The sequence below is a fragment of the Scyliorhinus torazame genome, chromosome 10, assembly GCF_047496885.1.
Source record: "Scyliorhinus torazame isolate Kashiwa2021f chromosome 10, sScyTor2.1, whole genome shotgun sequence".
Classification (NCBI taxonomy): domain Eukaryota; kingdom Metazoa; phylum Chordata; class Chondrichthyes; order Carcharhiniformes; family Scyliorhinidae; genus Scyliorhinus; species Scyliorhinus torazame.
In genome coordinates this window covers 88,229,638-88,252,127 of record NC_092716.1, presented here as the reverse complement: position 1 = coordinate 88,252,127, position 22,490 = coordinate 88,229,638, and the positions used below count along the sequence as shown (strand labels likewise).

Below are 22,490 nucleotides of genomic sequence, written 5' to 3'. Positions count from 1 at the left end.
TCTCCCCATCTTTATCCCGCAGTCCTTCTTTAAGAGGCTGAATAAAATTATTCTGGGATTTGTATGGGCAGGGAAGTCCCCGCGGGTGAAGAGGGTGATGCTTGAAAGGAACAGAGGAGAAGGGGGGCTGGCGTTGCCGAACTTCAGCAACTATTACTGGGCGGCCAACATAACGATGATAAAGAAATGGATGGTGGGTGCGGGGTCAGTTTGGGAGCGGATGGAGGCTGCTTTGTGCAGGGGCACTAGCTTAGCAGCCCTGGTCACGGCGCCTCTGCCGCTTCCGCCGGCACGGTACTCCACCAGCCCGATAGTGGTGGCGGCTCTTCGGATCTGGGGCCAGTGGAGGAGGCATGTAGGGGAGGTAAGAGCATCGGTGTGGACCCCAATCTGCGGCAACCACCGATTTGCCCCGGGGAACATGCACGCTGGGTATCGACTGTGGAGGAGGGCGGGGATTGTGAGGATGGGGGAATCTGTTCCTGGAAGGGAGCTTTCCGAGCATGAGGGTGCTGGAGGAGAAGTTTGAGCTGGCGAGAGGGAACGACTTTAGATACTTGCAGGTGAGGGATTTTGTACGCAGACTGGTGCCGTCCTTCCCACGTCTCCCGCCGAAGGGAAGACAGGACAGGGTAGTTTCTAGGGGAGAGGGTAGAGTTTCAGACGTCTACAAGGAACTAATGGGAGCTGAGGATGCGCAGACCGAGGACCTGAAGCTTAATTGGCAGGAGGAGCTTGGAGGGGGTGGAGCTGGAGAACGGTATTTGGGCAGAAGCCCTGAGCAGAGTAAACACGACCGCAATATGCTCCAGGCTCAGCCGGATCCAGTTTAAGGTTGTGCACCGAGCCCACATGACGGTGGCCCGGATGAGCAGATTCTTCGGGCTGGAGGACAAGTGTGCGAGATGCGCCGGAGGGCCAGCTAACCATGTACACATGTTCTGGTCGTGCCCTAAACTCAGGGGGTATTGGCAGGGATTCGCAGATGTCATGCTGCTGGTATTGAAAACTGGGGTGGTAATGAGCTTTGGGGTTTCGGAGGACCCGGGAGTCCAGGAAGAGAGAGAGGCCGACGTTCTGGCCTTTGCTTCCCTGGAAGCCCGGCGACGAATACTGTTAGCATGGAGGGACTCAAAGCCCCCGAGGGCTGAGGTATGGCTATCGGACTTGGTGAGCTTTCTTGGCCTAGAGAAAGTCTAGTTTGCCTTGAGATGTTCGCTACTAGGGTTCGCCCGAAGGTGGCAGCCATTTATTGACTTCCTCGCAAAGGAGTAAGCGTCGGGGGGGAGGGGGGGCAAGGGTAGAGTAGAGTAGAATAGGGGGTTAGTGAGGCAGGTCCGTTGCACTATGATTAATTTGTAATTTGTGTCTTCTTTTTTTTGTACTGTACAATATCACTTTTTCTATCTGCCTAAAATACCTCAATAAAATCGTTTGTCTAAAAAAAAAATTAAGAGTGCAAGAGAGCATGCCAGGAGCAACACCAGGCATACCAAAAAATTAGGTGTCGACCTGGTGAAGCTACAACACAGGACTACTTGTGTGCCAAATAGCATAAGCAGCAAGTAGTAGACAGACCTAAGCGATTCCACAACCAATGCATCATGTCTTAAGCTCTGCAGTCCTGCCACATCAAGCCATGAATGGTGGTGGACAATTGAAAAACTCACTGGAGGAGGAGGCTCCACAAATATCCCCATCCTCAATGATGGAGGAGCCCAGATCATATGTGGAAAAGACAAGGCTGAGGCATTCGCAACTTTCTTCAGCCAGAAGTGCCGAGTGGATGATCCATCTCGGTTTCCTCCGGAGGATCCCAGCATCACAGATGTCAGTCTTCAGCCAATACGATTCACTCCACGTAACATCAAGAAACGGCTGACAGCATTGCATGCTGCAAAGACTATGGGCCCTGGCAATATCCCAGCAATAGTACTGAAGACTTGTGCTCCAGAACTTGCCACACGCTCAGCCAAGCTGATCCAGTACAACTACAACACTGGCATCTATCCGGCAATGTAGAAAGTTACCCAGGTGTGTCCTGTACACAAGAAACAGGACAAATCCAACCCAGTCAATTACCCCTATCAGCCTACTCTCCATCATCAGCAAAGTTATGGAAGGAGTCATCAACAGTGCTATCAAGCGGCACTTACTCAGCAATAACCTGCTCATGGACGCTCAGTTTGGGTTCCGCCAGGGTCACTCAGCTCCTGACCTCATTACAGCCTTGATTCAAACATGGACAAAGGAGCTGAATGCCAGAGGTAAGGTGAAAGTCACTGCCTTTGACATCAAGGCAGTATTTGACCGAGTGTGGCATCAAGGAGCCCTAGCTAAACTGGAATCAATGGGAATCGGGGAGAAAACTCTCCGCTGGTTGGAATCATATCTGGCACAAAGGAAGATGATTGTGGTGGTTGGAGGTCAATCATCTCATCTGCAGGACACCACTCAGGGTAGTTCCTCGGGGTAGTGTCCTAGGCCCAACCATCTTCAACTGCTTCAACAATTACCTCCCTTCCATCATAAGGTCAGAAGTGTGGATGTTTGCGGATGACTGCACAATGTTCATGACTCCTCAGATAATGAAGCAGTCCATGTCCAAATGTAGCAAGACTTGAACAATATCCAGGCTTGGGCTGACAAGTGGCAGGTTACATTCGCGCCACACATGTGCCAGTCAATGACCATCTCCTACAAGAGAGAATCTAACCACCACCCCTAGACATTCAATGACATTACCATTGTTGAATCCCCCACAACCAACATCCTGGGAATACCATTGATCTGAAACTTAACTGGACTAGCCACATTAATACTGTGGCTACCAGGGCAGGTCAAAGACTAGGAGCCCTACAGTGAGTAACTCCAAAGCCTATCCACCATCTACAAGGCACAAGTCAGGAGTGTAATGGAATACTCTCCACTTGCCTGGATGAGTGCAGCTCCAACAACACTCAAGAAGTTTGACACCATCCAGGACAAAGCAGCCCGCTTGATTGCTCCTCCTTCTACAAATATTCAAACCCTCCACCACCTATGAACAGTCGCAAACATGTGTACCATCTACAAGATGCACTGCAGTAACCCACCAAGGTCCCTTAAACAACACCTTTCAAACCCACCACCACTACCATCTAGAAGGACAAGACCTGGGAACCCCACCCCTCCAAGTCACTCACCACCCTGACTTGGAAATATATCGCTCTTCCTTCACTGTCGCTGGGGAAACATCCTGGAACTCCCTCCCTAACAGCGGGTGTACCTACACCAGAAGGACTGCAGCGGTTTGAGAAGGCAACTCACCACCACCTTCTGAAGGGCAACTAGGGATGGGCAATAAATGCTGGCCTAGCCAGTGACGCCCACATACCATAAATGAATTTAAAAAATGAAAACAAAATTCTGGGCACTACACTTTAGAAAGAATGTGAGGATAATGGAAAAGGTGCAGAAAGGATTTGCAAGATTTTCTTCCGGGGGTAAGGAACTTCAGTTACATTGATAGATTGGAGAAGTTAGGACTGTCTCCTTGGAGAAGAGGACGTTTGACAGCGTTATTTTATAAATTTAGAATACCCAATTATTTTTTTCCATTTAAGGGGCAATTTAGCATGGCCAATTCACCTACCCTGCACATTTTTGGGTTGTAGGGTTGAGACCCAAGCAGACAGGGGGAGAATGTGCAAACTCCACACGGACAGTGACCCAGGGCTGGGATTGAACCTGGGTCCTCACCACTGTGAGGCTGCAGTGCTAACCACTGTGCTGCCCGGTTTGACGGAGTTATTCAAAATCATGAGGAGTCTAGACAGAGTAGATGGGAAGAAATTGTTCCCGTTGGTGGTGGAAGGGTAAACAACCAGAACAATTTAAGGTGATTGGCAAAAGAGCCAAAGGGGGCTGTGGGGAAAGGTGGGGAGTGGAAAGAAAGAGAAAATGCTGGAAAATCTCAGAAGGTCTGGCAGCATCTGTAGGGAGAGAAAAGAGCTAACGTTTCGAGTCCGATGACTCTTTGTCAAAGGTGAGTGGGACTGGCTGTGTTGCTCTTGCAGAGAGCTAACATAAACAGGACAAAGCGAATGGTTTTTTGTTATGCTCTTGACGTAGCATAAGCTGCTTCCTTGATGTGCACTCTGACAAAGGAAGGTTCAGACTTGGAGATAGCTTCAACACGTTTATTGAACTATTAACAATTCTTCTACTTGGATTCGACACTACTGTTAATCCTGCTATAGCTACTCAGACTGACTAACCAGTCTGCTACAATCCACGTGGTGGGAGTGATGTGTTTCAAATCAACCCTGTGTACACACTGAGTGTCTCCACTGGAAAGAGGAAGATCATGTGTGTTGTGTCCTTATATATGGGTTGGTGTAATGCCCTCCTGTGGTAGTGTCACCTCTGTGTGTATCGTGACTGCCCATTGGTCGTGTCCTATCTTACTGACCTATTGGTTGCCTGTCTGTGTGTCATGTCTCTGGTGTTCCCTCTAGTGTCTAGCTAGGCGTAGTGTATGTACATGAACCCTTTGTGTACTTACAGTGATGTATATCACCACAGTTGTCTCCTGAGCTGTAATCAATTTATGGTTTTTAAACTCATTTAAGGCATGTGAGCTTTGCTGTATGACAATGAAAACCCCGTGACGGGACAACGTGGGTTTTGTTTCAAAATAACTCCTGTATTATTTCTTCAGAACCTTGTTGAAATTCTTCTAGCCCTGGATGTTTCAAGGCTCATCCTTGAGACGGTAAACCTAAACATACTGGAAGAATCTCTGCAAGGTATTGTCAGGTAGGTTGAAGGCCCAAGTCCAAGAGGTCATGCAATATAGATGTACAAACTCTGGGTTTCGAAATGTAAAATCATTTTGTAATAAATTGCATGAATTTTTCTTTTGAGTTTTTTTTAATATGGTCTGTATTGTAGCCCAGCTAGGTTGGGAATAAAGAGATATTGTGATATGTTGTGCAATCTACTGTGATTCAAATGGAAAATATTAGCATCGACTTTACCATCTGAGGAACCTTTTTCCATTTTGGAAAGTCAGTTCAGCTATCACTAACTGTAATTAATTGAATCACTGTAGTGGACACACTTGATGAGTTCTTGGAAAGTTTGTAATCAAACAGCATTTGAAAGGAATGAATGTGCAATGCGGGAGGCTGACCTGTGCAAGTGTTATGTTTCTAAGGCCATTGGCCTCATGGTCTGTATGAGGTCAGCTCGGAAAGTCCCCAAGTACCACTGACATTCTGGATGTGCACAGCAGAGGTCTACATAGTAGCTTGGCACTGTAGATCAAAGTGATCTTCTAAGTGGTGAATTATGGGCTTGTATTTCCTCTCTTGAGGGTTTGAGTATATATTCAAGAGGCCAGGGTTACCTTATCAGATTATAATGTCTTGGTAAAATGAAAATTCAGTAAAAGGCAAGTTAGTGCCATAGGAACATGTAATAATTACAAATTCTGCGATTCGAGCCTTGCTGGCAATGTCATGACTGGAGTCCAAGCTTCCTTTCTCCCTAGACACCATCAAAATTGAACCTCTGAACTCTCTATGTGCCAATGTTGGTTTAGGTATAGGACCGCGGTGATGTCTGAAATATTACTTGGAATAGCACCAAGGAGGATTCGAGGGAACTGAGACAAAACAACTGGAAACCAAAGCAACATGAACGAGGTCCACCCATTATTTTGTAACACAAACATAAAAGATCAGAGCAAATTAGTTTGAGATAAGTGTCCACTCTCAGTGCCAAGTCTTCCACAGAAGTTAAGATTAATTTGTGAAGGAAGTCACGTAAATTGCATTGCAATTACATCCCAGTTGAATGCATTAACAGTTGAATGCATTAAGGCTATCGGTATGGTCATCTAATTAAAGTAGTGGATGTGCTAATAATTATTTATTATGCTTACTTTTTAAACCCACTTCAGTTAACAAATTTTCGGTGAAATCTTTTTTGTGTTTTCTAAAATCTGTTGAGTTGATACAGCTGCCAGTATCAAGGACTGGAAAAACCCTCATCATGCTTAATTTCAGCAAGTGACTGAAATACTATGGCGACCACTGCTATATCATTCAGAAGTTGCATAAGCAGTAGTAACTGCTGAAAGCTGTTCCTGTATGCTCTGGAGAGCAATGGAAGCAGTTTCTTGTATTATGAGCTGGAAAATGGCCGTTGCTGCTCCTGAATCATGACCTTTGACTCGCCTCAAGGTAGTCCTTCGACCTCACATGGTCAAATTTTTGACCTCATCACACATATATCCATTACTCACTAACTCCAGCAAATTGGAATGTAATTTTTCACGCTAATTTATTTTTCCATGTAATAACTTAGAAATGTTTTTGTAAGTGGTACATTCTCTAGTACGTGATTATTCCTTCCAACGCCTCTCCCATCCTCTGGGTTGGGAAACGAGAGGGTTGGTCATTAGATAACTCAGAATCTGCCCTCCCTCCACCGCAACCTTTCTAGGCTCTCTTTTTAAAAAAAATATCATTCAGTAGTTCTTTGAGCTTTCTTCACTTGTCTCTCCAGATTTTCACAGGTACTGTCCTCCATCTTCTGTATCCTCAGTTGCAATCAAGAACAGTAAAATATTCTTTCCCAGAACCTGTAAATATTCACCTCCTTACCTCCCGCAACCTTCCTGACTTCAATAATCGACAGGCTGTTAAAAGTCAAGTTAGACATTGCCTCGTCACTACCTTGTGATCAACACGAACTCATTCATTTTAAATGAGTTAGCATTGAAATTAACAATCAATAGCCGGAACTTTGGTCATTCATTTAGGCTTCTCAATTTGTGGATCTTTCCATCTCCCGGTCCACAAAATAACTCCTCAACTTAGACTTATTGGGAAAAGAAGGGTGAACTAAAGCTGGAGACATGCTTCTACTTTACTAAAGTATGGAGTAAAAATAACTTTGAAAATGTTGTTGTATCCCTGAATTAGCTGTGTTTTCTTTTTCTGAATTAATACTGCAGTCATCCACGCATAAGATTGGATATAACACTGCTCTGTCAAACTAGCTCAAAATTACTTGCTTGAGCAACACTTTATCGACTCCATTTTGTGTAAGCATTATCCATCTGCACTTACAAATTATCAAACTGTTAAAATATTTCCTATCTCTAGGCACTCGGTATCTATCCAATTCTAGTGCAATTGCATGTGAGGAACGTGCACAAATCCCGTAACAAATCTCAAGGAACAATACATCACTGTTTGGCAAACCCCTTCAATTACAAATATACAGTTGATTAGAGGTCACCTTAATTTTTTTGTGGGAGCATTACAATCCAGAGAATAAAGTACTTAACAAACCATGATTGGTTAAAAACTAAAGCAATCAGATAGAGGACGTGATTCAATGGCCTTGTTGCACTCGAGCGAGAGTGCAACAAGGCCGGTGAATATCGGGAGAGACCGGAAACGAGAACATGCCAGCGCCAAATTATTTGCAATGCAACCAGCCCGCTCCCCTCGGCGAAATTGGGATCTCGCCATAGCGTAGCGAGAAAACAATAATCACCACTTGAGCCCTATTTCCGTACAATTAACAGGAGCCATCCCATATCCAACGGCCTCCTGTAATCCAGCGGCCTCTCCAGCAAGTGGTCACGCTGGCGCCGATTCAAACTCCTTTTTAAACACGAAAACCTGGTGGAAGGGCTGCTGCGGGGACCCTAGGTTGTGAGTAGCCATATTCGCTCACAGGCAATGAGCCCGGGAACACTGGGCTTGCTGTCCCTGTGCTCGGAGGGGGGTGGGGAGGGCGCCACAGAGGGGGTGCAGCCCCGGTTGGGGTAGACCGCCATGGAGGTTGGGGGTATCTGGGCTTGGGGGGGGGGGGGGGGGAAGGTGGGGTGCAACCATGCCCTGGTTTGTGTGTACCCATTCTGGTGGCAACCCTAGTCCCTGCCTGTCTGCCTCACCGACCACCTATAACTCCCAGAGACTGCGGAGGCATCTGGCCATGCGACTGAAGGCCATTGCTAATAGAGAATTGACAGTCATGGTTAAGTGAGCACTTCACACATCCCAAGTGGATCCCCTTGGGTGTGGGGGCGCCATGTAGCATATTGGGCTCATTGCCTAGCATCTCAATCTAACCTTGACGCATGGGCACTGTGCTTGAATACTGTGTGAGGCAGCACCACAGACGCAGCAGCCAACCTCCGAACACCCAGGAGATGGGTCCCAGCCCCGGGCACATGTCCGCGGCTGGGGTATGGCAATGCTCTGTTCGGGTGTCTGGGGTGCAGGGTGTGTGGTTCGGTGATCAGAGTCCCCTCTCCACTGTGGCCGGGTGTGCGTGAGCAGGGCGTGTCGGGTGGGGTGAGTGAATGGGAGGGAAACCAAGACCCTATGTCTGGGGGGATGGGGCATGGGATTGGTGGTTGGCCAGCATTGCGGAACAAAGAGCCAGAGGTGACATACTGGTTGCGATGGCAGTTTATTAATTTGTCTCAGACAAGTGTACATCACTGCCTCACTCTCCCCACCCACCCCCCTCCTTATCCACTAACTACTCCTGCCAGCTCCCAGCCCCCTCCCCCTCCCCCTCCTCCACCCAGTGCCCTCTCAGTGATCCTCGACATGCTTGGCCTTCCGTGCTCTACCATTGTGTCTTGGTGTATCCCCAGGCTGCACATCGGAGGTGGGTGGAGGCAGGCAGCTGCTTACCACGCCCCGTAGCCTTTGATGCACCTGGCGGTCATCCTCTAGGGTCTCTCGGGCCGGACGGCCCAGCGCACTTGCCAGCGGCACATGCACAGCCATGCCACCCTGTCCCATGTGCTGCAATCTCGCAGCATCGTCAGAGGGGTGAAACCCGGGGGGAGCTGGTGGCTACCGTTGCCAGTCCATAGGATGGATCCAGGTTGTCACCCAGCACTCCGGTCAGTGCCCGTGCGTCCTGGGGTTCACCTCGGAATGGAGGGGCAGCTGGATTGTGCCCCGGCTGCCCCTACGTCATCTGGCCCTGCCAGCCCTGGTGGCTCCCAATGTCTGCACCGTGGGGTCGACTCCCTCGGCGATGCTTGTCAGCGACTGGGACACATTCCCCAGTGACCGGGCCACGCTCTGCAGCGTCTCGGCAATGTCCACCTGCGACTGGGACAAGCTCCACAGCACCTTGGCCATTCCCATCTGAGACCGGGATATGTCTCGCAACGCCTCAACAAGGTTCGCCTGGAACTCCACCTGGAACTGGGTCATGTCCCCTAGCGCAGTGTTTTTCAAACTTTTTTGCCTGGGACCCATTTTAACCAACCGGCCATCCTTCGAGACACACGCCGGCCAGCCAACCTTTGCAACCCAAGCCGGCCGGCCTTCGTGACCCACCATTTTTGTTTACCTTTAATGCGACAGGTGAGCCTGCTTCGTCCTCATGATCTCACTTACTTTGTCTTTCAACGTTACATTTCTGCTAAGGGCTTCAGCTGATAATTTAAGTTCTCACTGAATCCTTTGAAAAAAAGCCAAGAGGTTTGTCCTCAAACTCACCATGCTTTGTCTTTAAATGCTTCTGAAGTATTGAGGGTTTAATCTTTCATTTGCCAGTACCTCCCTGTGCACAACGCACATGGGCTTTGAATCCTGATTTGCTTTGGCACAATTAATAAAGCCATACCTCAAGATCTTCAAACTGCTTTGTTTCTGATTTCAGCTTCTTAATGGGTTGTTCATCGAAGGCCCTGGAGCACTCACCAACACTGCTTTGTCCTGCCGTGGACTCTCCTGCGAAGCTCTCTCAAGCTCATTCAGTTGTGAGATCCTGGCCAGTTTGTGTCTCTGGCCCTTTCTTCCTTATTACAAACTGATCCATCTTCAGTTCTTCACCATATTCCTGTTGCTTGCTTGCTGGCAGCTACAAAATGGAGGAATCTCTACCCCATAATTTCGCGGCCAAGACACGGATCGCGTAATGTCAGTGTACATGCCGGGCGCGTGACCTGCTCACTCTCACCACTTCTGCTGCGAAGACTGCCGTTTTTAAAAAGAAATTTGGTCCTGGGACAACATGGTGACGTCAGGAGGAGATGGTACTGGGACAGCGTGCTGACGTCAAGTGGAGACGGTACTGGGACAGCGTGCTAACGTCAGGAGGAGACGGTACTGGGACAGTGCACTGACGTCCGGTGGAGACGGTCCTGGTACAGCGTGCTGACGTCAGGAGGAGACGGTACTGGGACAGCGCGCTGATGTCAGGAGGTGGCAGTCTGCCACGCTGGGCACCGGGCCTATGCACTGCCGGATCTGCCTGAGGGGGCATGCATGTGAACAGCATTCTCCTTTCTGTTTAACCAGCACATGGTGTCCCATGAGTTTTATTTGTGAAGGCTGATAACTTATAATACACCATTATAGTGACACGATTGCAGAGATTTCAAACATTCAAACATTCCCTGTGATGGTGTAGGCATTGAAGTACTTGTGGAAGCCAGTGAACACCCAGTATCGTGATCCGCCATTCTCACCCCTCACACAAACTTCACTCGGTCGCTCTCCGTGTCCTTCACCGCCCCCGCCTCCTCCTATTGGTCAGCGGAACAGTTAGACGACGGATATGACATTACGAAAGCTAATCACCCATTGGATAATGTGGGTGTCAATCAGAAGGAGCAAGACAAAATGCTGGACGTGGGCACCATTCTCATCCTAAAAACTGGTTGCAGTTCTTGGACGCTTCTCCCGCGATTGGGACTGTCACGATTGATCGCGTCGTGACCCTCCTGACACCTGCCCATGACCCACCTGCGGGTCGAAATCCTGAGTTTGAAAAACCCTATGCTAGCGGGTCGGAAAGTCTACCGAGGCCCTCAGCCATGGCTGTCACCGACTGAGCCACACCTTGGACGCCTCCAGTCATGGTGCCAATGTCATGCACCAGTCTCTCCACTGCAGTCACCACCTTAGGTGTGTTGGCCTCGGTGTCCTGCATTGTCAGTGCCATCTCCTCTGCTTGTAGCCTCTGGGACTCCTCCAATCGACTTAGGACCTGCCGTAGTATCGTTGACATCTCCCTCTGAATATCACGACTGCATCCTAAGGTATGCATTGGCTCTGGGTAAACCTGTCCCAGAGGCTCAGCATCTGACTGGGGCGCAGCTGGATCCTGGGATCCAGAAGACCTCTGACTACATTCTCACCTGGGAGTTTCTGCCTCCACCTGATGTGCATCTGCAAGTGTGTGGTGCTCACCAGAATGTACCCCAGAAGACTGACAAATGATTCCCACTGAGGTGTGCGTCTCTGCGCTGGTGGAGGGTGAGGATGACATCACTGATGGTGGCATCCTCGGAGCTCTCCTCCGAGGAAGTCTCATGGGAGGCAGGGAGGCGGGGAACCCCCCAGATGGGCTGGCGGCGTCAGCTGGAGGACCCACGGGGGAATGACACGTGATCAGTGGGAGGAATTGATAATTCTGAATGGCGTTAACAACTCGCGTTTGACAGTCCATCTGGGTAGGGCCCCACATCTGCGGCTTGTGCTGACAAACGCGTTGGTGACCATTCGGTGCTCGACCACCCACAGAATCTCTAGGGCCCGTTCCTCGAAGGTGGTGAGGATTCTGATGGCCGGTAGGTCGCCACCAGTCTGGGCTCTCTCTCGATAGTTCTAGGACAATATTTCCTGCGGGGACACAAAGCGGGCATCGTTAGCCGCACGTGTGGTTCACCGTGGTGGTGGAGGGGGTGTGTGGGGAGGAAGGGTTGGGGGGTGGGGGGAGGATGGGCTGGATGAGTGGTTCACATGGGGATGGGAAGGTTTTCTTTGGGGGGGGGGGGCAGTGCCAATTCACACGTGCAGCCCGGTGGTGGTCATTGACCTTCTTGTGGCACTGGAGGCCTGTTCTCCTGGTCATGCTGCCTGAGCTGACGGCCACTGTCACTTCATTCCAGGTGGCACTGGCTTCCCTGTGGCTCACCCTCCAGGACCCTCGGGGGAACAGGACATCTCTCCTGGTCTTGACCACCTTTGCGAGCCTGCCCAGGTCTCTGTCTCCAAATCCTGGGGCCGGTCATCTTGGCGCCATAGCTGCAAGGCGGGTTGGCTGTGCAGGAGATGTTTAAGTGATGCGCGACCTTACGAGCGCGGTACTGGCGAATCAGTTAGCGAGCCTTCATTTATGACTTCAATCCGTGGGGCCTCTTTAAGTGGACCAATAACACTGTATTACGCCGCACTAGGCCAATGCCCAGAGAGACCAGTGATTTGGTTATGTAATTCCTTGTGTGTTTTTCCCCTGCAATTGATGTGGAGCAGGCTGACACCTTTGGAGCGCTCATCTCATGGTTTGGCTAATCAACTCTCCCCAAACTTAACTCTTCATCTGGCTCGGATTATCATAGATTATCATAGAATTTACAGTGCAGAAGGAGGCCATTCGCCCCATCGAGTCTGCACCGGCTCTTGGAAAGAGCACCCTACCCACGGTCAACACCTCCACACCCTATCCCCATAACCCAGTAACTCCACCCAACACTAAGGGCAATTTTGGACACTAAGGGCAATTTAGCCTGGCCAATCCACCTAACCTGCACATCTTTGGACTGTGGGAGGAAACCGGAGCACCCGGAGGAAACCCACGCACACACTGGGAGAATGTGCAGACTCCGCACAGACAGTGACCCAAGCCGGAATCGAACCTGGGACCCTGGAGCTGTGAAGCAATTGTGCTATCCATAATGCTACCGTGCTGCCCAATGTTTCCACTTTTCCTTCCAGTTGTTTTTTTTCCTCAAAATTAATTGTAAATTTCAGCTTAGTTGTGTAATTTGAATTGAGTTTGGCATTCAAACAATTTATATTTTGTACCCAGAAACATTTCAACAAGGACTATGAGGTCTCCGATGAGTGTGTAGGTCAGGGTGACAAGCACAGTATTTGAACTTTTCCTGCTGCACTAGAGGGACTTCAGGATATAAAACAGGAACATGTGCCATGTCTGATTACTTTTTAAATTAGACACCAAATAGCAAAATGTCCGACTCTGTTTTAACATTGGCTCTAGGCTGAGTTATTCTGGTGAGGTCAGTTTGACCTAAAAGAGAGTTCTTGTTTGTTTGTTTGTTTTAAAAGATCAAATGGCTGTGCTGAGTTCAATACAAGATTATATTTGAACTGCTTTTACCTTTTGATCTGTTTCAGTTATTTCAAATACATTTGCCACTGCACATTTAACCTTTGGTTAATTACATATCAGGAATGCAAATGCTTGCAAAACATTAGATACACAGAAAATATGTTTGGCTCGTCCAACCTGAGGGAACATGTATCAGGGACCAAATGGGGTTGCATATCTGCAAGAAGCACAATTCAGAAAAAGGGCTACCACATTGTAGAACTGATTGCCTGACCAATGGCCCTCTGTTTGCAGGGTCTGTGGATGATAGGCCGGGGGGTGGGGGGGGTGATGCACGGTCCACTCCGATGGTTATGGGGCCATTCGAAGTGGAACATTGAGTGTGGTCGGGATTTAACGTGCCTGTTAGCTTCAAGCGCAAGTCCTGTCATGGCGGCAAAATATCACGAGAAGCCAAAAATGGGATTTGCGCCAGCAAGATTTCCAACGCGATGTTCCCAGGCCCTCGCCGGAGACGTGGTCAGGTTCACACCAGGCCAGGGTACAAACTGATTTGCACCTGTTTGAATGCATTATAATGTACTTGGCGAGGTTAAAATCAAATCTTCCTAACCAACAGGGGTGATGTCACATGGGCATGAATTACTATTGGTTCTTAAAAACGGAAACCAGGCACAATAATATCCAAGAGGGAGGAAGGAGGTGAGCACCGCTCTCCACCTAACACCAGGAAGTCCAAGGGGACAGAGCCCGCTGCACAGCTCCACCATGGGGAGGGGGTGCTGGAGGAGTGAGGTGGGGCTTGGGAGGGGATCAGGGGCCTCTGGGATAGAAATAAATGGGGTGGCTGTCCAGGAGTCTTAAGTGTAAAGGCTTGACAATGCTGAAACCTTCGGATGATGCAGCCTGAGTAAGAAAGTTGCGTATGAACCTTGCCTATCCCTAATGCAGCAAGTCATTGTGCTCTCTAACATTCCTGAGACTCATGCCCGTCAAACTAATTGGCCCTCATGAGTTAACCCTTAACAACGTCAGCTGCTCATGTTTACAAAATCAGGAAGAGGGGTTTTTGCCTCATCGTTCAAGGGTAAACGCTTGGATGCACGGGATCGAGAGGGCTCTGTCTGCATAAGTGACAGACCCCAGCGCCGGCCACTGAGGATCCAGGAGCCCTCAAGGTGGACAGGACCATCCAGTTGACCCTGGCCCTGAGGGATGGGCAAGTATTGAAACCTCCAGTCAGAGTCCCCAGTGATGTAGAGGTTAAGGAAGCGGACAACCAGATGGAAGGCCAGAGGCGACTCTGAAGGGGCGGGGGCATTGTTTGGGCTGATCAAGCAATGGAGATGGAAGCGCACCTGAGATGTGAGTGAGTGGTAGCTGTCGGATAAGGTGCAGAACTGGCTGCTTCCAGGACGATGAGAACAATGGGTATGGGAAGGTACTGAAGTTAAGCAGTTGCGATGTCTCTCTTTTTCTCATCCTTTGCAGTTTACCAATTGAAATCGGTATTGTGCCAGTGGAGCTGGCAATTCTGCTACTTACAGTGCTGAAGGAGCACAGACTCCAGCAGCAACGAACGGCGGCACCCAGGGAACACCCAGCACCTGGAGAGCAGGGTGTCGCAGGGCAGACAGGCAGGCTCAAGGGCTGGAGACGGAGGCAACAAAGGCAAATACATGTCGCTAAAAAATAATTTAAACAGACCAGTGAATTAAAATATGACGTGTGGACTTTGATTGTGTGATGAAGGAAAATCCCAGTGGAGATTAGATTTTGATTTTCAGGGGTCACAAAGTATTTGTGAATGAGGGAGGCCATTTGGACTGTCTTAGCAAGTCCTTCGAGAAAGACCCCCCTGTATCCCCATTGCATTTTGCTCTGAAGAATGATGATGTTTTTACCTCCACCACTGTGGGGGAGCTGAAGAGTGTGTGTGTGGGTATGTATATGGGTGTTTGAAAATGTTAAATTTCCTTTTGTTGGTTTGAACTTATGTTCACTTGCCCAAATCTTGCAATATTGGTTCCCATTATCTTTTCCATACCATTAACCATCTTAAAAATAACTCCAAGATTACTGCATTATGCCTCCTTTTAAGGCCAAAGAGCCGAGGGTTCTTTTGGCATATTATCAGCCTTCTCTCCACTGTCTCCAAGACGCGAGTCTTTCCCTTGTGACTTGGCGATCAGAACAGGGACAGCAATCTGACCAGAGTACTGTGGTTTGATCACAATCTCCTTTTGACTTGTAGTCTACTGTTTCAGCTACATATATTGGCTATGCCTGTTACTGGTTTGCATTGTTTGAACATGCTGAGTGCCAGCTATTTCCCTCTAAAAGCAATGCGGAATCATACTAAAACAAGCAACAAAGAAGTATGTATATTCATATACTATTCAAACTTAAAACTCTTTGTAAGAATCATCTATCAATGAAGAGTCAAGTAACATTGTACATTACATCCACTTACGGCCATGGAGTCTCCAAGCCTCAAATATTTCTAATTTATGGGAAAAGTATATATTATTTGCCATCCCTATATTGTCATTTTGTTGGTCAAGAAGAGACCAAAGTATTTTCACCTTGATGATGAACAAATCTATTTTATACAAAGAACAAAGAACAAAGAAATGTACAGCACAGGAACAGGCCCTTCGGCCCTCCAAGCCCGTGCCGACCATACTGCCCGACTAAACTACAATCTTCTACACTTCCTGGGTCCGTATCCTTCTATTCCCATCCTATTCCTATATTTGTCAAGATGCCCCTTAAATGTCCCTATCGTCCCTGCTTCCACTACCTCCTCCGGTAGCGAGTTCCAGGCACCCACTACCCTCTGCGTAAAATACTTGCCTCGTTTATGTTGAAACTAAACAAGTTAACTTATTTATTCGATCAGGAGATGCGGGTATCACTGGCTGGGCCAGCATTTATTACCCGGCCCTAATTGCCCTTGAATTGAGTGTATTTCAGAAGGCATTTTAAGCGTCAACTGCATTACTATGGGTCTGGAGTCACATGTAGACCAGACCAGACATTAGTGAATTAGATGGTTTTTTACGACAATCGACAATCGTTTCATGGTAATTAAACTTTAGATTCCAGATTTCTATTGAATTCAAGTTGCACCATCTGCCATGTTGGGTTCCGAACCCCGGTCCCCAGAGCTTACCCTGGGGCTCTGGATTACTAGTCCAGTGACAATACGACTGAGCCACTGCCACCCTAACTATGCGCCAATGTCTAACAAAGCCTTTTTTTCTTTGCCAATAATTGCAGACAGCAAAGTTCTCTACGGCAGCTGGTGGTACTGAGAGCAGCCCAACTGTTGAAATGCCAGATCGCCACCTGCCAGCAGATGAGGAGCACGAGAACATGAAAAATATTTTGACTGTACCAGAGCCACAGACTCGAAGGAGTAGAGGCAACAGATGTGAGCTTTATTTCTCACCTTTCATTGGGAGTGAGATAGTCCATGTTGCGTTTTTCAGTGCACTCAGGCAGAGTATTTTAGCATTCTCCCTGTCGTGGACTGTGTAAATCCAGCACAAGTAGGCTCACCAATTTACAGTGTGAATATAGGTGAAATTCTCCCTGGTTTTCTATCCTGAGGCAACATTCGTGGAGTTTACTTCAGGGTTTAGCACTGTTCCATTGCATCTTATTGGGTTATTTTAAGAAAGTTTAAAACCGGATGGGATTCACAGCTGTAGCGGTCAGACCCACACTAGGCACTGAAGCAACTGTCGAATTTTCCTCAAACTTTTAACTCCCATCTTTCTCACCTGATAGCACCGGTCTTTGCTGAGGACCATAGACACGGTCACCCTCCAGAGTCATGTGTAATTGGAGACTTTTCATTTTAGAATCAAGATGGAGAGTTTGGGCTGGCTATTTGACATCTGACATTGGGACAAGATGTACTTTGCTAACAGGGATTCGTGGACAGTGATTGGGGGCCAGAAGCTGGGTTGATTTTAATTTCCCCTAGCACAGGGGCCCTGAGGCCAACAGTGGCTGCCTACTACCACCATGGCTGAGATTTGCTAATTCCAAACAGACTAAGCATGAGAATAGAACCACCTTATTTTCAGTCAACTCAATATTGGACACGTTACTTCCCAACAGAACCATGCGGGAGGCGTAATAATCTTTATTACTAATATTTTAGAGGGATGAGAATCTCGTTTTGGTGTTTATTGGATACAACAGGTGAACCAGTTTAAACATATTTGATGCAAATACAATACATAACAATACAAACACAGTAGATTAGCAAGAATGTACTTTTGCCATCTCCTTGATCACACTATGCTCCAAAAATCTGCATTTACAGTGCAGTGTCTGTTGTCACTAATGTTTGTTTTTCCCTCTTTCGTTTTTGCAGCTATTGGAAGAGTTAGTCCACCAAATCCTTCCGTTACAAAGGATGAAGCAGCAAGTCCAGCCGATGATGCAACTGATGAAATCATGGACCGCCTGGTAAAATCAGTCACACAGAATCCCAACCAGAGGCCATCTACCCCTAAGGAACGCAAGAGATCAAGAGCAAATAGGAAATCTTGTAAGTATCTTTATCTCTAACGATTGGAGCTGTAGTGGTGGATGGGCGCTATGAGAGGAGTGATTATAGAATCATAGAATCCGGGGCAGTATGGTGGCGCAAGTGGTTAGCACGGTTGCCTCATGGCGCCGAGGTACCAGTTTCGATCCCGGCTCTGGGTCACTGTCCATGTGGACTTTGCACATTCTCCCCTTGTTTGTGTGGGTTTCGCCCCCATAACCCAAAAGATGTGCATGGTAGGTGGATTGGCCACGCTAAATTGCCCCTTAATTGGAAAGATGAATTGGATATTCTAAATTTATTTTTAAAAAATAGAATCATAGAATCCTTACAGTGTAGAAGGTGGCCAATCGGCCCATTGGGTCTGTACTGACCCTCTGAAAGAGCATCCTACCTAAGCCCACTCCCCCGCCTTATCCCCGCAAACCTACCTAACCTTTCAACAGCAAGGGGCAATTTAGCATGGCCAATCCACCTAACTTGCACATCTTTGTACTGTGGGAGGAAACGGGAGCACCCTAAGGTAACCCATGCAGGCACAGGGAGAATATGTAAACGCCACACAGACATTAATCCAAGGTTGGAATCGAAATACCTGTGAGGCAGCAGTGCTAACCACTGTGATACCGTGCCGTTCTGTTTCTTCAAAACTTTGTCAGATTAGAAAAATGAAACAAACCTACTCTTATACCATTGTTTCCGAATGGTATAAGGCTGTTTTCATCAGAACCCTAACTATACAGAAACAGATGTAATAATGGTAACATTTCCACCTTAGTACACGAGCGCATAAATTATTACATTGTTTTATTAAAATAACCCTTACAGATAAATTTGAGTCTAGTGTTCTGCTATTTTAGACTATACCACTTAATCTGTTCAATCACAGGCCAAATGTGTCCTGCAATGGCTTCTCTTCCTGCTCCTACTGATATCACCTTGTTTGGCTCATACACACAAACATACATAGAAATTAGAAGTAGGTGAAGCCATTCAGCACTTTGATGCTGCTCCAACATTCAGTATCACCATGGCTGATCATCAAATGCAATACCCTAATCCCACCTCTTTTGCCCCCCCCCCCCCCCCCCCCCCACCTAGCGTCCTTTGATCCCTTTAGTCCCAAGAGCTATATCTAATTCCTACTTGAAATCACGCAACGTTTTGGCCTCAACTACTTTCTGTGGTAGCGAATTCCACAGATTCACCACTCTCTGGGTGAAGAAATTGCTCCTCACCTCAGTCCTAAAAGATTTATCCCTTATTCCCAAACTATGACCCCTAGTTCTGGGCTCCCCCACCATCGGGAACATTCTTTCTGAACCTTCACTGTCTAATCCTGTTAGAATTTTATACGTTTCAATGAGATCCCCTCTCACTCTTCTAAACTACAATGAATATAGAACATAGAAAATACAGCACAGAACAGGCCCTTCGGCCCACGATGTTGTGCCGAACCTTTGTCCTAGATTAATCATAGATTATCATTGAATTTACAGTGCAGAAGGAGGCCATTCGGCCCCCTGAGTCTGCACCGGCTCTTGGAAAGAGCACCCCACCCAAACTCAACACCTCCACCCAACACCAAGGGCAATTTTGGACACTAAGGGCAATTTATCATGGCCAATCCACCTACCCTGCACATCTTTGGACTGTGGGAGGAAACCGGAGCACCCGGAGGAAACCCACGCAGACACGGGGAGGACGTGCAGACTCCGCACAGACAGTGACCTAAGCCGGAATCGAACCTGGGACCCTGGAGCTGTGAAGCAATTGTGCTATCCACAATGCTACCGTGCTGCCCTTGAGAACAAATAAATCTACACTATATCATTTTACCGTAATCCATGTACCTATCCAATAGCTGCTTGAAGGTCCCTAATGTTTCCGATTCAACTACTTCCACAGGCAGTGCATTCCATGCCTTCACTACTCTCTGGGTACAGAACCTACCTCTGATATCCCTCCTATATCTTCCACCTTTCACCTTAAATTTATGTCCCCTTGTAATGGTTTGTTCCACCCGGGGAAAAAGTCTCTGACTGTCTACTCTATCTATTCCCCTGGTCATTTTATAAACCTCTATCAAGTCGCCCCTCGTCCTCCTCCGTTCTAATGAGAAAGGGCCTAGCACCCTCAACCTTTCCTCGTAAGACCTACTCTCCATTCCAGGTAACATCCTGGTAAATCTTCTTTGCACCTTTTCCAAAGCTTCCACATCCTTCCTAAAATGAGGTGACCAGAACTGTACACAGTACTCCAAATGTGGCCTTACCAAAGTTTTGTACAGCTGCATCATCACTTCACGGCTCTTAAATTCAATCCCTCTGTTAATGAACGCGAGCACACCATAGGCCTTCTTCACAGCTCTATCCACTTGAGTGGCAACTTTCAAAGATGTATGAACATAGACCCCAAGATCTCTCTGCTCCTCCACATTGCCAAGAACTCTACCGTTAACCCTGTATTCCGCATTCATATTTGTCCTTCCAAAATGGACAACCTCACACTTTTCAGGGTTAAACTCCATCTGCCACTTCTCAGCCCAGCTCTGCATCCTATCTATGTCTCTTTGCAGCCGACAACAGCCCTCCTTACTATCCACAACTCCACCAATCTTCGTATCGTCTGCAAATTTACTGATCCACCCTTCAACTCCCTCATCCAAGTCATTAATGAAAATCACAAACAGCAGAGGACCCAGAACTGATCCCTGCGGTACGCCACTGGTAACTGGGATCCAGGCTGAATATTTGCCATCCACCACCACTCTCTGACTTCTATCGGTTAGCCAGTTCGTTATCCAACTGGCCAAATTTCCCACTATCCCATGCCTCCTTACTTTCTGCAGAAACCTACCATGGGGAACCTTATCAAATGCCTTACTAAAATCCATGTACACTACATCCACTGCTTTACCTTCATCCACATGCTTGGTCACCTCCTCAAAGAATTCAATAAGATTTGTAAGGCAAGACCTACCCCTCACAAATCCGTGCTGACTATCCCTAATCAAGCAGTGTCTTTCCAGATGCTCAGAAATCCTATCCTTCAGTACCCTTTCCATTACTTTGCCTACCACCGAAGTAAGACTAACTGGCCTGTAATTCCCAGGGTTATCCCTAGTCCCTTTTTTGAACAGGGGCACGACATTCGCCACTCTCCAATCCCCTGGTACCACCCCTGTTGACAGTGAGGACGAAAAGATCATTGCCAACGGCTCTGCAATGTCATCTCTTGCTTCCCATAGAATCCTTGGATATATCCCGTCAGGCCCGGGGGACTTGTCTATCCTCAAGTTTTTCAAAATGTCCAACACATCTTCCTTCCTAACAAGTATTTCCTCGAGCTTACCAGTCTGTTTCACACTGTCCTCTCCAACAATATCGCCCCTCTCATTTGTAAATACAGAAGAAAAGTACTCGTTCAAGACCTCTCCTATCTCTTCAGACTCAATACACAATCTCCCGCTACTGTCCTTGATCGGACCTACCCTCGCTCTAGTCATTCTCATATTTCTCACATATGTGTAAAAGGCCTTGGGGTTTTCCTTGATCCTACCCGCCAAAGATTGTTCATGCCCTCTCTTAGCTCTTCTAATCCCTTTCTTCAGTTCCCTCCTGGCTATCTTGTATCCCTCCAATGCCCTGTCTGAACCTTGTTTCCTCAGCCTTACATAAGTCTCCTTTTTCCTCTTAACAAGACATTCAACCTCTCTTGTCAACCATGGTTCCCTCACTCGACCATCTCTTCCCTGCCTGACAGGGACATACATATCAAGGACACGTAGTACCTGTTCCTTGAACAAGTTCCACATTTCACTTGTGTCCTTCCCTGACAGCCTATGTTCCCAACTTATGCACTTCAATTCTTGTCTGACAACATCGTATTTACCCTTCCCCCAATTGTAAACCTTGCCCTGTTGCACGCACCTATCCCTCTCCATTACTAAAGTGAAAGTCACAGAATTGTGGTCACTATCTCCAAAATGCTCCCCCACTAACAAATCTATCACTTGCCCTGGTTCATTACCAAGTACTAAATCCAATATTGCCCCTCCTCTGGTCAGACAATCTACATACTGTGTTAGAAAAGCTTCCTGGACACACTGCACAAACACCACCCCATATATAATCTTAACTGACTTAATCTCTCCTCATATGACAGTCCTTCCACTCCAGGAATCAGCCTCGTAAACCTTCGCTGCACTCCCTCCATAGCAATAACATCCTTCCTTCAATAAGGACATTAAAATTGCACACAATATTCCAGGTATGGCCTTACCAATGCCCTGTATAATTGCAGTAAAACATCTCTATTCCGATACTCAAATTTTCTTGCTATGAGCGGCAACATACCATTTGCCTTCTTTACTGCCTGCTGTACCTGCGGGCTTACTTTCAGCGGCTGATGCACGAGGACACCAAGATCTCACTGAGTATCAACCCCTCTCAATTTATACCTATTCAAGCAATAATCTGCCTTCCTATTTTTTCTACTGAAGTGGATAACCTCACATTTATCCACATTACACCGCATCTGCCATGCATTTGCCTACTCAGCCTGCCCAAATCACGCTGACGCATTTCTGCATCCTCCTCATAACTCACCCTCCAATCCAGCTTTGTTTCGTTAGGTGAATTCGATATTCTGAATTCTCCCTCACTGTACCCGAACAGGCGCCATAGTGTGGCGACTAGGGGATTTTCACAGTAACTTCATTGTAATGTAAGCTTTCTTGAGACACTAATAAAGATTATTATTACCTGCAAATTTGGAGATAATACACTTAGTTCCCTCGCCAAATCAT

At 47.5% G+C, this 22,490-nt stretch overlaps 1 protein-coding gene across 6 annotated transcripts in view; it reads left to right on the top strand.

Moving 5' to 3' along the window:
- Positions 1 to 22,490, top strand: part of fhod1 (formin homology 2 domain containing 1) — a 591,964-nt gene that overhangs the window by 560,382 nt on the left and 9,092 nt on the right. For all 6 annotated transcript variants that reach the window (XM_072518387.1, XM_072518386.1, XM_072518390.1 and 3 more), the window contains 2 exons: positions 16,396 to 16,549; positions 17,504 to 17,680. In XM_072518387.1, coding sequence (XP_072374488.1) covers positions 16,396 to 16,549; positions 17,504 to 17,680 — 331 coding nt within the window. The remainder of the gene's footprint in view (positions 1 to 16,395; positions 16,550 to 17,503; positions 17,681 to 22,490) is intronic.